This window comes from Lissotriton vulgaris, chromosome 8 (genome assembly GCF_964263255.1).
Source record: "Lissotriton vulgaris chromosome 8, aLisVul1.2, whole genome shotgun sequence".
Classification (NCBI taxonomy): Eukaryota; Metazoa; Chordata; class Amphibia; order Caudata; family Salamandridae; genus Lissotriton; species Lissotriton vulgaris.
The window spans coordinates 1,395,862,533-1,395,880,168 of NC_141696.1; the positions used below are offsets into that span (position 1 = coordinate 1,395,862,533).

General features: G+C 46.1%; 1 protein-coding gene across 1 annotated transcript in view; it reads left to right on the forward strand.

Moving 5' to 3' along the window:
- Window positions 1-17,636, forward strand: part of LOC147698809 (E3 ubiquitin-protein ligase TTC3-like) — a 1,497,644-nt gene that overhangs the window by 657,893 nt on the left and 822,115 nt on the right. The window contains exon 24 of the mRNA XM_086935406.1: window positions 2,507-2,599. Coding sequence (XP_086791532.1) covers window positions 2,507-2,599 — 93 coding nt within the window. The remainder of the gene's footprint in view (window positions 1-2,506; window positions 2,600-17,636) is intronic.

Consider the following 17,636-nt stretch of genomic DNA (forward strand, 5'->3'; position numbering starts at 1 on the left):
CGGCTGATGGAGGATCATTTGTTTTTGTTCCACGATGAAGTCATGACTGTTGGCCAAGGGAGCTGCAGAGAGGGTTCCGGCCCCAGAAGTAGGCTGTGGATGTTATTCCCGCTACTTTGTGGCCCCAAAAAAAGATGAGGGCCTTTGTCCTATCCTAGACCTGCGAGCCCTTGTACATGAGAGAATGGCAGTGTTTCAAATATTATTTACAAATTAATAATCATGCACTGAGTGCATGATGGGGAAAGGACAGAGTTGACTGCTCGCAAGATTACGATGGCGGCAGACAACAACACTATATCACAAAAGAAGGGAGAGAGGTAATCAATGCCAAACCCTTCTCCTCCCATCACAAGTATACACACATCAAAAGGGTTCCACTACTATCATTAGTATTGACTTTTGTATACACAGATATTTCTCAGGGAATAGCAATACCCTCACCACATCGAGATGTGGCATGCTTTGTCAGGCTTTCCACCCCCCTGGAACCAAATTAGTCAAAGGTTGGTCCTACCACACAAACTGCGGTAGTGAGGGTATTTATAGTTTTCTGGAAGTTCTTTAAAGTGGAATATATTTAAATGGGTGGGTGGGCGGTAAACTCTGCTCCACTGGTGGAGTTTTGCCCTTCCGCTTGGAGCGCAGAGTTTGACAAAAATGGCGCCAACCTCTACGGAGTGGAGTTTACCAGTGGCAGTCAGGAACCTGCATCCAATAACTGTTTAGAAGCTCATAATTTCCTGTTCATACTTTTACTTTACTGCTCTCAGATAAAATGAGCAGGCAAATACCTACTTAATACATTTCTTTTGTGACCTTACATGGGCATGATGGGAAAGTGATTTTAAAGTTGCTGGTCTGCCCCTGATGTGAAGCTTACAGGATATTTTATATATCACAGTGTTTTCATTCTGATTTGTTGAAACATTCATGCCATAGCATTTGTTCACATTATTGTCTTTATCTCTGCTTAACTTCTGAGGGCTAATTCACCAGTTGGTAAGTTACTGCATTGCACAAAATGAAAAACATTGGGTAATACTAGGAACTCACAAATGCTGCTACATGAGGAAAAAAGTACCACTATCCAAGCAAACTAGGATGTTGTAAGTCACCAATAGGTCACCTGACCCTGTATCTGCACAAGAAAGTGAGATGCAACATTTTTTTTGTTTCCTACAGTTTTATATAGTGCGAACTCGACTCGAAGATATTAGAGCGCTTTACATGAGCATCAGTTATATTACACAAAAACACATATTTATCTTTTTGGAGGCATTAGGAAATTTAAAGATTTCCCCAGAATCACAGAATGTTGAGCCATCGCCGAGACTCAAACCTGGTTCTCTCACACCAAAGTCAGCAGCCCTGGCCATAACACAACAACCACTCCCCTAACTGCGCATAGCACATGTTAGGCATCAAGAGGTCTCTGTGAGTTAAATACTCAATACTGACAACTCCTTTGACTTTCAGGGCACAATTTCATATCCCATCAAGGTAGTCTCATAATGTGAAGGTCAATGAATTGAGAATCGTCAAAATTAGTAATATGAATAACACTTCTTTACTGCATAAAGACAACGCGTTTCTGTTAAGGCTTACACTATAATGCAAAGAGAAGTGGCAAAAGGACATCATGTACATCTTTATGGAATAAATATTGAAACCCAGTGGTTGTGGACATTATTACAATATGCAAATAGCGAAGTTACAATGCAGACATATCTTGAACATATTTATAGACTACTTAGCAAATATGATATATTTTCAAACTAACACAAATGTTGCCAGCTTGCAGACACAGAAGCAAAGTAGAGAGAAGAAAATTAATAAATATACAGCCCTGGCGAGCTTCGTGAAGGACGGGATCTGCTTCATCTCTTCTCAGGCAGCCTGCAGGTTGCTGCTCCGAGCAAAAAGCAGACAAGTGCAGGTGCTGCTGAATTGTGTCTCAGTGTCAGAAGTTTACACCAGGACAAATTCAGCCTATTTCACTTGGCCGGCTGGATCCCAGATTCGGGTCAGAAATAGCTGCTGGGACTTGTCATGATCCCCCTCATTTCCGCCACTGATTTAAAGTTATGTAAGATACATTCATATGAAACCTGTATAATTGTGGAGTGATGCTTTGTTTTTTTTCATTTAACACAAAAGCATCAAGAAGAGGTCAAATTCAATCGTAATACCTGAAATGGCCTGGGCACTGTACATTAGGACTTTCTTTGCCCGGATCCCACAGCATGTTGGAATTGTGTTGGGCACAGTTTACATAGATTGCAGAGTGCTGCTGTTATTAAATTGATTCTTACTTTTATTCCACAACCTCTGGACAGTATTTGAACCAAACAAATATGCTGTACAAAATGTGTTAGAATGTCAATTTTAATTGTATTTCAATGCTTTTTTCCATCTAGTACTAGACCGATACAGGGACGTATATAGATTGTTGTGCTTTGTTTATAAATTTACCTCCAATTTTAAACTTGCTCTATTTAAACAGGATTTTCTTCAAAGTACATGTTTGACTCCTGATTGTAAAGGCAGTATTTGTCATATTCTTATCTACGGTTCTTCAGGATTGGTGAAATGGCAGGTGAGTTTTATTAGCTCATCGGGAACAATATCTTTGGTTATGATGTCCTTTATTCTTTGCTCATTTTATTTATTTTAAGTCTGTTTTTTGTTTAAGCTGTTTTTGCATGTAATTTGTTAGCTATCATTGAGTTTCATGAGATAGATGTCTTGGGGGTTCGGTGTTGCACTGACAAATGTACTTCTGGCTCATGCACTCCCCATCGAAACTGATCTGACGAGTACAAATTGACAAAAGTGGCATTAACTCTGTTTAGGTTAGCTTTAGTGAATCATTCCTGACTGATATATTTTCTCTATTTTCTCTCCAAAATGTGTTTTAGGTATATTGTTTTCAGTTCTATTGTACCACCCACCTTTTTTTGGACCTTCCTTTAAGTACAGTCAAGTCAATAGCACTTTATTTCGATTAATAAAAATCATAAAAGCGGTCACACAATTATATTACACACAAAAGTATTAAAAACATTAAATATTATCATAATTGATACACAGTATTATGCATATAACATATAAAAAATACATAAAATCAAAACTTGTTAGTGAGCATATCCAAAGGTTAAAATTCTCAATTCATTAGCAAAGGGATATAATCAATTTATTGACAGAGGGATATAATCAGTTCTCCAGGGGCCTAAGTGCCACTCTCTTATTCTTGTTACGTACAGCAGCCACCAGGAAGCTAGCGACCCCAAACATCACCTTCGGGGTGCTTAACATTTGTAAAAACATCAGTGCTGGTTTAACCTGAGTAAATCCCGCTTCTCTTAGTATTGGCACTAGATGTTGCTTCCTGATATCCGAAAAATGCTGACAAAACATAGTGCAAAAGGGTTTGGGGAGAGACACTGTCACAACTACAGGGAGGTGTAAGGTCCGGTTTCCCCCACACACATGAAATACAGTCTTTCATTCAACCTTATTTTCTACTGCTCCCTCTTTTTGATAAAGTTGAAGAAACCTCTCTGTGCACTCCCTCTAGCGTATTCCTCTTCCCATAACAATTGTGCCCTCCCTGTTCTTGACATCCTGCAATGTTATTTTCAATTATACATATCCCCCATTTCCCACGCTATCCTATAGCATCTACTCTGCCCATACCTCCGTATCGTTTTAGAACTTTATTTGTTTTTCCTTCTGTTTCCAGGTATACCTAAGAGGAACAATGCTGATTCCCTTCATAGCGGAAGGAGGGAAACTTGTGCCAAAATGTATTTTCATTTTAATGGGACAATCACTGATATTAAGAATCTCCTAGTGAATATTGATACATTCTTTTATTCTTCATCTGCTAGAGAGCATGTGATTCATTCTTCTAAGTCCTCATCTCTTCTCTCCGCAATTGAATGTGTGATCAATGGATCATGATGATTTTCCTGCTAATCGAAGACCTCCTTCTTTGGTAAACATCAGCCAAACATCACTAGGTTATCAAGTAATTTAAAGAGTTCTCAGTTAGACAAAATATAATATTGGATTCGAGGCATGTGGGCTGCTGAATTCATATCTGTGCATAGATCGCCGCCTAGTGTTGGGTCGGGATGATTGCACATTGTTGTCCTGGAAGAGTCTTCGAAGTATCACGAGATAGGTGACTCCTCCCCTGGACTACAGTGCGCATGGGCATCCCCACCATCCTCAGATTGTTTTTTTCCGCCATTGGGTTCGGATGTTACTATCTTAGCTCAAGTTAGAAAAACTTTCTACAAAGCCAAAAGGCTTTCGACAGCGTCGGTATCGTTCCGTTCGGTACCAATAACTTTGCTTCGAGAGGACATCGAGGAATCAGACGTTTTTTTTCCACACTCGACCTGATCTTCGATCTACGATGGAAAGAAGCCCATTCAAGTGGTGTCCACTTTGCAATACCTGCACATCGATGTCCACCATGGCCTGTGCCCGGTTCAGGTCGAAGAAAACTCTTCGGATTCGACGCGCGGCTCGATTAGAGTCGCAGAGATCAGCGCCTAATCCGGAAAACATCTTCAGGACCGAAGACGAAGAGGTCATTAATCTGGAGGATCGCGACGAACACTCGGATCCTGTTTCGGAGCATGACTCCGAGTATGACGCTGAAGATGAAGAGATATTGGAAGAAGACGAAAACGTCGTCGATGAGGTAGGAGATGACGCAGAGGCCCTTGGGGCCGTAGAAGATAGCTCAGGCGAGGAGCTAGACCCAACCGTCGATATGGGGGCCGACGATGAAGCACTCGATAAGGCTCAGGTCGAGGGATCGCCACAAGGCCTTACCCAAGATCTATTGAATCGTTCTACAGCCCCGCATAAAGGCCCGGCTACGAACATATATAAAGAGCCATCGGTATCGACAATGCCATCGGTCGATCCAAAAATCGAAACCGAAAGCATCACTACCAAAAACGAAACCAAAAGTGAAGCTAACTCTGATCGGTTCCAAGGCCTCAAACCCCTCGGAGCCGAAGAAACAGAAGAAGGCCATCGATACCGAGAAGTTCAAAAAGGTCATCGAGCCCAAGGTTGGGGCACCTTAAGACCAAGGTCAAGGCTGTCAAACCGCCGAAGTCTGTGCCAAAGAGAGTCGACACAGACAAGAGGCTCGAACCGAGAGAGGGGGTCGATCCTCGGACAAGGCCCAAGACCAAGACAAAGACTGGCTCCAAGGACCCTGTCGAGTTGACACAGCCTACCCCATTCGTATCCAAACAGGTGTCGGAGTCACTCCAACGCATCAAAGAAAAGGCTACGACGGTCGGACCGAAGAAGGCCCCAACCCCGAAGTTGGTCGGAAAAATTCAGACCGCATCGACACCAATCAAATTCGGGTTTCCACCGATAGTGCGACCGAAGATGTTCGAACCGAAAAAGGGTATCGGAGCCATTAAAGGAGTGTCGATGGGACTAGGGGTTACAGAAGAGCCTGAAGGACAGGAGTCGAGGCAGTTCATCGACTCGGACACTGGTAGACTATCCATGTATAAGAGGAAAATAATACCAGAAACACCCATGGAGTCATATAAGATTCCATTAAAGAAGAAGAGGGATTCAACCACATCACCAGGTCTTGTGGAACCTCTGCAATCCAATAGACAAGAACCTCAGTCTTTTTCACCCACATACTCAGATGTGGATGCAGGGGATGACGATAATGAGGATGCCACTTATCATGTGGACACTGATCCCGACAATCAGAACCAACCATGGGCAGACCCAGCTGACTCAGGGGATCCACAGAATGCCCCTGACACACATACATACAATGTAAAAACATCTCCTACTGAGGACATCACTGCCTTTAACGCCCTATTTGAAAGAGCGGCAGGTAACCATGATGTGCAACTACATGCTGACCCTATTGAGGAAGATTTTCTGGTCGACACCTTTTCCACTTCGGAAAGAACCGTCAAGACTCTGCCCATGCTAAGAGGGGTCCTTAAGCATGCTGATGAAATTTTTAAGGAGACCACCAGAGCAAGGGTATTAAACCCTAGAATTGAAAAGAAATATAGACCGGCACCTGTGCACCCTACTTATATAAGAGGACAGTTGCCATTGGACTCATTAGTTGTTTCTAATGCACGTAAGAGAGCAAACTCCCAGACTACAGGTGATGCTCCTCCTCCTGACAAGGAGTCGAAAGTACTGGAAACTTCGGGAAAAAGGAAGGCAGCGCAGGCAGTTAACATCTGGCGCATTGGCAACACTCAGGCACTCTTAGCCAGATATGACAGGGCCCATTATGATACCCTTGAGACACTGTTGCAACACCTACCAGATCAGTACAAGGAGGGAGCGGAGCTGCTAATCCAAGAAGGAAAGCTTATAACCAATGCTTCCATCAAGTGCGCACTAGATGCAGCCGACCCTGCAGCCAGAGCCATTAACACTAGCGTCATGTTATGAAGACATGCCTGGTTAAGAATCTCGGGATTCAAACCAGAAATACAATCTACTATCCTCAATCAGCCAGTTAACCCGGACTACTTATTTGGACCTGAGGTTGACACCACCATTGAAAAGATAAAAAAAGACACAGAGACTGCAAAGTCTATGGGGGCTCTGCAGTCACAGCAGTTTCGGGGTGGCTCTTTTCGTCGCTCCAATAATAGAGGACCTTCAAGAGGCCAAAACACATAGCAGACACAGTATAATAAAGGAGGTACACAAACCACCTACAATAAACACAACAGGGGTGGATATCGTGGAAACAACATCAAAGGCAGAGGAAGAGGAAACAACAATTCCAGATCATCTGCCAATAACAAACAGTGACGCCCTGTCACTGCCCCCTGACCATATAACACCTGTCGGGGGAAGACTGCAACAGTTCTTGCCGGTCTGGAAATCCATCACCACAGACAGGTGGGTGAGAGACATTGTCCAGTACGGGTACGGTCTAGAGCTGACATCCACTCCACACAACATACCACCAAGACACCGTCCTATGTCCGCAGAGCACTTACACTTATTGCAGCCGGAGGTCGTCAGCATGCTGCAAAAAGGAGCCATAGAGCTCGTGCCTGTAGAAGACCAAGGCTCAGGGGTGTACTCTCTGTATTTCTTAATACCCAAAAAGGACGGGTCTCTCAGACTCATACTGGACCTAAGGCCTCTAAACGGATACATCCTGTCAGAGCATTTTCATATGCTCACCTTACAGCAGGTTCTACCGTTACTCAGTCAGGGAGACTTCCTCGCAACACTAGATCTGAAAGATGCGTATTTCCATATACCCATACACCCATCACACAGAAAGTATCTCAGGTTCACTATTCAAGATCAACATTATCAGTTCAAAGTCCTCCCTTTCGGAGTAACGACGGCACCCAGGGTGTTCACAAAGTGCCTGGCGACAGTAGCAGCACACCTAAGGAGACAGCACATACATGTCTACCCTTATCTGGACGACTGGCTTATTCAAGCAAAGACGGCCTAGCAGTGTGCCAGCCAAATGTCCCACACCATTAATCTTCTTCACAGTCTGGGATTCTCGCTGAATTATCCAAAGTCACATCTTCAGCCCGCCCACGTGCGACAGTACCTGGGATCGACAATAGATACTCTGGCAGCCAAAGCTCAGCCAAATTCAGTGAGGATAAACAGCATGCAATTGCTGATACAAAAATTCAGACCCCAACACTCGCTTCCAGCAAGAGTGTTCATGCAGTTGATAGGCATGATGGCCTCCTGCATCTTCATAGTCCCGCACGCGAGACTACATATGCGCCCGCTTCAGGAGTGCTTGGCACGTCAGTGGAATCAGGCTCAAGGACAATGGAAAGACCTAGTGTTGGTGAGCGGTCGGGCATACAGCTCTCTGCATTGGTGGAACCCACAAAACCTTTGCAAGGGCCGACCGTTCCAAGAGCCTGTATCACAGATAATACTGACAACGGACGCATCTCTCCAAGGATGGGGAGCTCATGTACTCCATTACACAGTGCAGGGACTGTGGACGACACAGCAGAAAAAGATGCACATCAACCTTCTGGAATTGATGGCAATCTTCATGGCAATGAAAGCTTTCAAAGTACACCTGTGCAACAAGGTCGTGTTGATCCGGACGGACAGCATGACTGCCATGTACTACATACAGAAGCAGGGAGGAACACACTCTCCACAGTTGTCTCATCTGGCTCAGAACATGTGGAAGTGGGCCATTCAGAGGAACATCTTCCTCATGGCGGAACACCTCCCGGGCAAGGACAACCAGATGGCGGATCTGCTCAGCAGACACAGCCACCAGATGCACAAGTGGGAGATACATCCATCAGTACTCCAACCGTACTTCCAGCAGTGGGGTCATCCAGAGATAGACCTATTCGCCCCAAGGGAAAACGCAAAATGCCAAAACTTTGCCGCCAGGTTCCCACATCCGCAGTCACAGGGTAATGCGATTTGGATGAACTGGCCAGGCAGATTTGCGTACGCTTTTCCCCCAGCACCTCTAATACCGCTGGTGGCACGCAAGCTGAAGCAACACTCGATGACACTCATCCTGGTTGCTCCGACGTGGGCACGCCAGCCATGGTACACCACGCTAGTAGAACTTTCCGTGGTACCGCATCAAAGACTGCGGCTAACACCCAGACTTTTAACGCAGAGCCATGGCGAAATTCAGCACCCAGATCCGCAACAGTTCAACCTGGCGATCTGGCTCCTGAAGTCTTAGAATTTGGCTACCTCAACATGCCGCCAGAATGTATGAATATCATCAAGGAGGCAAGAAGACCCACAACCAGAGCATGTTATGCGTCTAAATGGAAAAGGTTTGTCATATATTGTTCTTATACAACAATGGCCTGCCCCTACTAGGCTCTGTGGCTACAAAGAAATTATCTTATGGCAGAGGAAGTGTATACCTTCTGTCAACTCGATTGTGCACACCGTTGCAAATTTAAATATGGCAATGTTGCCTATGTGTGTGTGTCTACTGGTTCCACCACCCTGCTACATATACCCCCTCTCTTTCAAACGTGAAAAAAGGGGGAGGGAAGGTTGACAGTGCCTCACGGAAGCAACACCAAGGGGAGGATTGGATCAGACTGGTACTCGCCTGATTCCTCACTTCTCATCATTGGCTACTGTCAACCCCAAAAGAAATGGGAGAAAAACAAAAATAAAGAAGGTGCATATAGATCAGACAGCCATCAAGTGTTGTATGTGCTAGAACCCGCTGCGATATATCCGTGCCCAGAATGGTGAAAAACAAATATACCACGTTAAAAAGAGTAAAGCTAACTGGCAACTCCTGACTTTATTCTGTGCTGTTAGCTCACTCTATTAAAAGTCAACCGACATGTTTCATCACTTTGCACAATCGAGTTGACAGAAGGTATACACTTCCTCTGCCATAAGATAATTTCTTTGTAGCCACAGAGCCTAGTAGGGGCAGGCCATTGTTGTATAAGAATATGTTGAGTGGGGGGCGGCCTGCTTCTTATCCCCCTAAGGCTCCTTATAGTTGCGAGAGTTGTCATATATTGTAACAATAATGACATTAACCCACTGGATGCATCAATTCAAAACAATATCTGTTATTTGTTGCACTTATACAGATGTAATCTAGCGTACAGTTCCATTCGTATACATTTATCCGCAATAGCAGCTTATCTTCAGAACAGGCAGCACCTCTCACTATTCAGAGTGCCTGCCATTAAAGCTTTTCTGGAGGGACTTAAAAGAGTGATCCCTCCCAGACACCCACCTTCACCAGTCTGGAACCTGAATGTGGTCCTCACCAGACTGATGGGACCACCTTTTGAACCTCTACACTCTTGTGAGATTCAATTTCTGACCTGGAAAGTTGCTTTCCTAGTAGCCATTACCTCACTAAGAAGAGTTAGTGAACTCCAGTCACTAACCATTCAAGAGCCATTCATACAGGTCCACGCAAATAGAGTTGTACTACGCACCAACCCTACATTCATGCCTAAGGTGATTTCGCAGTTCCACATGAACCAAACCATAGAACTGCCAGTTTTCTATCCTAATCCGGAAAATGTCTCAGAGAGATCTCTACACACATTAGATGTCAAGAGGGCTCTTATGTACTATATGGACAGAGCGAAGGATTTCAGGAAGACAAAACAACTGTTTGTTGCCTTTTCTCCACAGCACAAAGGCAACCCCATTTCCAAAGCAGGAATAGCCAGATGGATCGTTAAGTGTATACAGATTTGCTATGCAAAGGCTAAACGCACACTAACCATTCCTCCAAGAGCGCACTCCACACGTAAGTTAGGAGCATCCGTGGCTTTCCTGGGGAATATTCCTTTAGAAGAGATATGTAGAGCAGCCACATGGTCCACTATACATACATTTACGAAACACTACTGCGTAGATGTACATTCAAGACAGCAGGCAGCTGTAGGACAGGCTGTTCTCAAAACTCTTTTTCAGACTGCTGCAGCTGGCACGGGCAGCCGCCGTTAACAAGAGGGACTGCTATATAATCTATGCACCGATATGAATTCAGCAGCCCACATGCCTCGAACCGAATATGCTTCTTACCAGTATGCATCTGTTCTTGGCATGTAGGGCTGCTGACATTCATATCGCCCACCCTCCTCCCCGGTGCCTGTAGCAGCTGTAGCATTCAGAATTACTATGTAGCATGGACATCACTCACTGTATTACACTCCATCTCTGTCACAATGGCGAAAAACAATCTGAGGATGGAGGGGATGCCCATGCCATCTGTAGTCCAGGAGAGGAGTCACCTATCTCGTGATACTTCGAAGACTCTTCCAGGACAACAATGTGCTATCATCCGGACCCAACACTAGGCGGCGATCTATGCACAGATATGAATGTCAGCAGCCCTACATGCCAAGAACAGATGCATACTGGTAAGTTGCATATTCGTTATCTTCAGAAGTCACCTAATGTCTCCCAACGGATGATTCTGATCCTGTTGCAACTCACTAAAGACTAACCAGCTCAAAGTTAACCAGGAAAAATCAAAGGTCCTGATTTTCATTTGCTGCAGGAATAAAAAGAACCTCTCTTGTCGTCTTGGCAGCCAGAGCTTCACTATAGCTGGGAAATATAACTGTCTCAGTGTATGGTTCACTGAAAGTAGCGCAGCAGTGGTACAAATAAATGCAATTATTTTTTTATTATTTATTTTATAGTTTTATAGAGCGTGAACCAGACCCGTGAGGGTATCAGAGCGCTTTACAGGATTAAGGGTAGTATAGAAGCGTAGGGACGAGAGGGATAAATTGGGAAAGGTAGGGGATACATTATACAAGAAAAGCACGCTGCACGTTTAAAGTCCAGGCTACATGTTATATAAAAATTTAAACAAGTAGATACATTATACAAGAAGGCATGCAGTCTCAGCTCTTGGGGGCATGCCCAGGAGAGCAGAATATGTATCATCAGTAGAAGCCATGGATATTGCCGAGGTGGAGAGTGGGGCAAGTCAATGCGGTGATTGTAAAGTATTCGTTAGGTGAGGTATTTTCCCATTAAGAAGGTTTTGGTTTCCTTCTTAAAGTGTGCCAAGGACGGAAGTCCTCTAATGGCGGGTGGGAAAGAGTTCCAAATTCTTGGCACGGCCCCAGGAAAGGCCCAGATTGTAGGTTTTGTTCTTCCGGAAGCGTGCTGGTTTCAGCAGCAGGTCTTTGACAGAACAAGAGTTTCTGGCTCCTCCGGATACCACAAGTTTTTGTTCGAGAAATGGAGGGGAATTAGAGAAAAGGGCTTTTTGAGTAATGCAGGCCAGTTTAAATTGGATTCTGGCCTCTAGGGGAAGCCAGTGCAGAGCTTTGAGGTGGGGGGAGATGTGGTCGAATTTCTTAGAGCCAGTTAGGAGTCTGGCGGCAGTGTTGAGGCAGGCTTTCAAAGGGGCCAGGGAGTTCTTGGGTAGCCCTGCGAGAGTAGAGCATCCATATTCTAGTCTGGAAATGACTAGTGCCCGAGTTGCTGTTTTAAGGTCGGCCACATCGAGGAAGGGTTTAAGGTTTCTTAGGTAACTCAGGTGGAATCTGTCCGTTTTGGCCATCGAGTTTATATCGCCGCGCATGTTCAGGCTGCCGTCAAGGGTTATTCCAAGAGATTTCGCCGCACCACCAATGGTAGGAGGGCAGTTTAGTGCTGTGATGGTCTTGATCCATTCCTGGATGTCTGGATTGGGTTTGGGTGGGGAGATCAGGAGAAATTAAGTTTTATTTGCGTTGTGTTTAAGCTGGTTGGCGGTGAGCCAGTGGACTGTCAGCTTCAGGGCCTCGTTCAGGGAGAGAATGTCCTCAGGGGAAGAGATTTTTATGTAGATCTGAGTATCGTCAGCGTACATAAGGTAAGCGATGTTGGCGGCACGTAGCACCTCGGTGAGAGGTTCAAGGTAAAGGTTGAAGAGGGTAGGGGAGAGGGTTGATCCTTGGGGGACTCCAATCGTAACCGGAAAGGGGGCGGATAGATTACCGTTGATGAGGACTCTCTGTGAGCGGTTCTGGAGGGACGATCTAAACCAATCAAGGACCGTGCCAACCAACCCCATCCTAAGTTTGAGGCGTTCTAGGAGAATTTTGTGGTTAACCGTAACAAAGGCAGAGGACATGTCTTGGAGAATTAGGAGACAAGTTTTGCCTAGGTCGAGAGCTTGGAGGGAGTCATCCACTATGTGGAGGAGGTTGGTTTCCATGCTGTGACCAGATCTGAACCCTGATTGGAAGTCATCTAGCAGGTGAAAGTTGTTGATGTGTAGGCTTAGCTGCTGTTGTACACATTTTTCCAGAACTTTGGCAAGAAGAGGGATGTTGGATATGGGTCTATAGTTCTCGGTGGAGGCGGGGTCCAGCGTTGTTTTTTTTAGGATGGGGATAACTTGGCCAGCTTTGAGCGAGTCAGGAATTGAGCCCTGTAGGAGAGAGTCATTGATTATTGAGGTCCAGGAAGGGATGATAGCCTGAGAGGCGGCAGCTAGGCAGTTAGAGGGGAGAGGATCATTGAAATGATTGTTCGCTTTTAAGGAGGCAAAAATTCTCAAGATAGAATGTTAGTCATAGGTTTTAAACTTGGATCAGTGCACTAGGTTTTTGGGTGAGGTTTGGGAGGATAGCGCAGAGAGAGAAGGTGGAGCAGGTGGATTTAGATTTTGGTTGTGAGTAGCGGATTTAAGTTCATTTCCAAGGGCAGAGATTTTGTCGCAGAAGAAGGAAGAGAATTCCTTGCTTGATATTAGGGGTTTAGGTGTTTCTTTGGTAGTTTTTGTTAGTTTGTTGGATTGGTGTTTGACCAAGTCGAACAGCTTGCGAGGTCGATTATTGGTATTTTCTAGTTCAGATCTGAAGAATTTTTTTTTTAGTGTTGAGGATTTTCTTTTTGTAGGCATTTCTAGCCTGACGGAGAAGTTTTAGATGTGCTGCTGAAGGGTGTTTTTTCCAGTTTCGTTCAGTCTGTCGAAGGGATCTCCTCTCCTTGTTGAGGGATCTGCTGAACCAGGGGTTTCGGTCTTTGACCTGGGTTCTTTTTAATTTTAGTGGTGCCAGGTCATCGAGAATGTCAAATATGGTTGAGGAGTAATGAGTCGCTAGGTTGTTGACCGAGGTGCACTGGGCGAGGGGAGGTCGGACACACAACGCGCTGCCAGTTTCTAGTGATCAAGGTTCTTAGTGTCTCTAACCCATCGTTTTGGAATTATGGGTTGAGGTGTCCATGTTTTGTTGGTGCTGGGCAGGAGGAAGGTGATGGCGTGGTGGTCAGACCAATCGCAGGGGTCAATAGAGAGAAGTTTGACTGCCGATTCCTTAGCAATGATCCAGTCTAGAGTGGTGCCTTTCGAATGAGTAGGGAGGGAGCAGGCTTGGGTAAGGGCTTGATCGGTCAAGAAGTCTCTGATGACATTGACCTGAGGGTCCTTAGGATCGTTCCTATGCAGGTTGAAGCCGCCAAGGAAAATGTCATTAGAGTTTGGAGAAACCTTGGCTGTGATGATTTCCATGAGGAGGTCCATAAAGGAGTCGTTCTTGCCTGGGGGGTGGTAAAAGATGTGAAGTTTGCACTGCTGAGACGTGTTGTTGGAGATGGAGAGCGCAAAGTATTCGCAGGAGTCTTTGGGGTCCACTGGCAGTTCCGTAACAAGGAGGTTGGAGTAGTGGATACAGGCAATGCCACCCCCTTTTTTTCTATGGGTGCCTATCCATCGTTATAATGTTATAGTTGGTCAGGACAAAGAGGTCTAGGTAGGGCGATGAGGATTCCTTGAGCCAGGATTCAGTCAAGATGGCTAGGTCCGACTTATGACTCAGGATGCGGTCGGCGACATCAGATGCATGCTTTACAGCTGACCGGCAGTTTATTAGGAGGCTGGCTCGGGAGGGGTAGGAGTGATTATCAAGGGTAGCAGCGGCGGTGGGAATTTTAGCGAGGTTGCTGTTGACAACCCCTCTGGTGCGGATGGTAGCAGATCTGTTCGGGTTGGTTGCAATCGTACAGATAGGGTGTTCTTCCCTAAGGTGTAAGTGGTGTGGGGTTGTCAAGGCAGAGTCGTAACTACTGAGGAGGTCAGCCACTTCTTCCTCCGTGAGTTCAGAGGGATTGATTGTGCCAGGGGTGAGTTTGTAGTTGTGGAGGAGAGCAAGAATTTCCTTCTCCGAGAGGCGGCAAGGTTGTTAGCGTGGGCGAAGGTGTCTCAGGGTTAGGGGTAGAGGGTGAATGAGGGCCTGAGATTCGAGAAGGAAAGTTCTGTGATGTGAAGGAGGTGCTTTAGGTCCAGAATCGATTTGTGGATGCTCTGTGTTAATTCGGAGGATCTGCGGTGCAGAATATCAATATCTCTTAGAGAAGTATGTTCTGGCAAGCAGGGGGACAGTTGCAAGGGGGCGGTCCTGATAGTATGTGCTGGTAGCCTAGAGGTGGGTTTAGGCGGACGGTCAGCGTCCCTATGAGAGGGATGATCATGCGGACAGGGGGCCGAAGGGGTGGGAGCGATTACATCTGTCTGATTTTGCAGCCTGGTGTTGGGGCTATGTCGACCAGTGTACTGGGCCCTGTTAGGCTTTTCCATACTAGTGTTGTAGGCCCTAGTAGGAGTTGTCAGTAGCCCGGCGTGCAGAGTGATTACGTGGGCAGGAGGTTAAGGGTTTAAGGACGCCTCTGGTGGTATGTGCTGGATGTGTGATATCGGGATGTGTGATATTGGGGCTGGGTTGACCTGAGAGGTAGGCCCTAGGGGGGGTTTCGGAGGCTGACGGAGCAGGGTTTGCTAGGGGTCTAGGTTCGGTGGTATGTGTGCGCAGTGATTGGCATGCATAAGTGACAGGGTGAAGGGGCCGGGTGGCCCACTGACGTGATCACTGACAAGATTGGTTGGTGATAGGCAAGGAGCACTTGGCAGGGTGGGCAACAGGTGGACCAGCGGGAACGAGGACTGAGACGGGTTGTGAACATGATTTTTAAGGAGGGTGAAGAGGTGTGCAAATTTGATGAGGTGTTTGGGAGGCCCTTGAATCAGGATAATGCCACTGTTGTATAAGGAGATGGTAAGGTCAGCAGTATGTTTGCCCATGGAGTGATTGTGAGCTTTTTTCCATGGGGGATGTTCCTTGCTTCTTGTACTTTGGGGAGGCTCAAGAAGACATTGCGCCAGAGAGACGTTTTCCTGGAATGGAAGATAAGGTCGTTGATGACAGTGCCCTGGTTTGCGCAGAGACGATGGTCAGATATCAGGGTCTCAGGATGACTTTTCAGGATGGAGTGTTTAAGGGCTTTGGAGGCAGATTTGGAGAGATTAGGAGGATAGATAACGGTATAGTAATTGTCTCCTGTGGGGCTTAAGCAGGGCTCAGCCATGCTGGGGGGGAGTGATGAGTCTACCGCCCTAGCGGTTGGTTCGCGTTTTGAGAAGTACCCACAGGACTGCACAACCATCAAGATTTGCATAAGGAAAAAGCTGCTGCGCCAGGATGGCCCGACTTACATGAAGCAGCGAAAGCAAAGTGCTGGGCTGTTAGTCATATGCCCATGCCAGGGTGGGTGTTTACTAGGTCTTTTCAGTGCAGTAGGTTGAGAGGGCAGTGGTGAAAAGGCCCATAACAAGATGGCCACTGTAGAGCTCCTCTTTCTGCTATTGTCGGTAACTACAATCTCAGTCCTCTTTCTATTGATGTGGAAGCAAGGATCAGTCCTCTTTCAGTTACTATGTATAAGGTAGGTGAGGATCAGTCCACTTTAACTTGCTGAAGATAGGGCAAGTGAAATGATTTAGTGCAGTAAGTTGGACAGACTGTAGGACAAAAGCCCCTGCCAATTACAAAAGAGGGCACTGCAAAAGCATATGGGATCGACCAACTAAAACAACAATTAAGGAGTGCATTATCAGCTCCAATACTAAGGGAAATGAAAGTGGCATTTCTTCCCACTTTACAATACGGCCATTTCGTGTACCACCTAACTTTAGATGAAGCCCTAGAAAGAGTCCTCTGTAAAGCATACAAAAAAAATCATCCAGTAACCTTGCTTTGTTCGCCATACCAGGATAAGTTTGGAAATTTGATCTGGTATCCCAGATTTTAAACTGTCAAGTGGCCATGTTGAAGTACTATATCTGGGTCCGGATGACAGACCTACTATCCTTGAAAAGCCATCTAAAATATAATTTTTTAAACCCCAATGAATCCTTGGTATGACCAAGTAAACAACGCACTATGAGGACCGTACACCATTCTGAGATAATCTCGGGCTTGTTGGCTGAAGGCCCAGGTTGGTAATTAGTTCATGGAGTAGTTCATTGCTTTACAGATTTCTGGAAGTACCTGAGAACCTTCCCTCCGAACCCACGGAAATCAACTGTAGAGTACCCCAGGGATCATCGCTCCGCCCAACCCTCTACAAAATCTACATGAACACCCCCTCGCCGCCATCGCCAGACAGCACGGCCTCAGCATAGTGTCCTACGCCGGCGACACCAAACTCATCCTCTCCCTCACGAAGGACCTCACCACCACCAAACTAGACTTCCAGGAAGGAATGCAGGACGTTGCATCCTGAATGAGCAACAGCTGCCTGTAGCTCAACTCCGAGAAGACAGAAGTCCTCGTCCTCTGAACCACCCCATAAGCATGGAACAACACCTGGAGGTCCACCACCCTTGGCACCTCTCCGACCCCCACGGACCACGCCAGAAACCTTGGCATCGTACTCGACTCCATCCTCTCCATGAACCGACAGTTCAACACTGTCTCTTCCAGCTGCTTCAACACCCTCTGCATCCTCCGAAAGACTTTCAAATGGATCTCCCCCGAGTCAAGGAAGAGAGTCACCCACGCACTCATAACCAGCAGACTTGACTCTGGAAACACCCTCTACGCCGGCATAAACAAGTCTTTACTCCGCAAGCTCCAGACGATACAGAATACAGCCGCCAGACTCGTCCTCAGCATCCCTCGACACGAGCACAACAGCTAACACCTAGGGAACCTCCACTAGCTCCCTGTCGAGAAGAGTCCCTTTCAAGATACCCACGCCTACAAATGCCTCCATAACACCGGACCCCAATACCTCAACAAGAGAATCACCTCCGATCCGCCAACATTGCCCTTGCCAAAACCCCA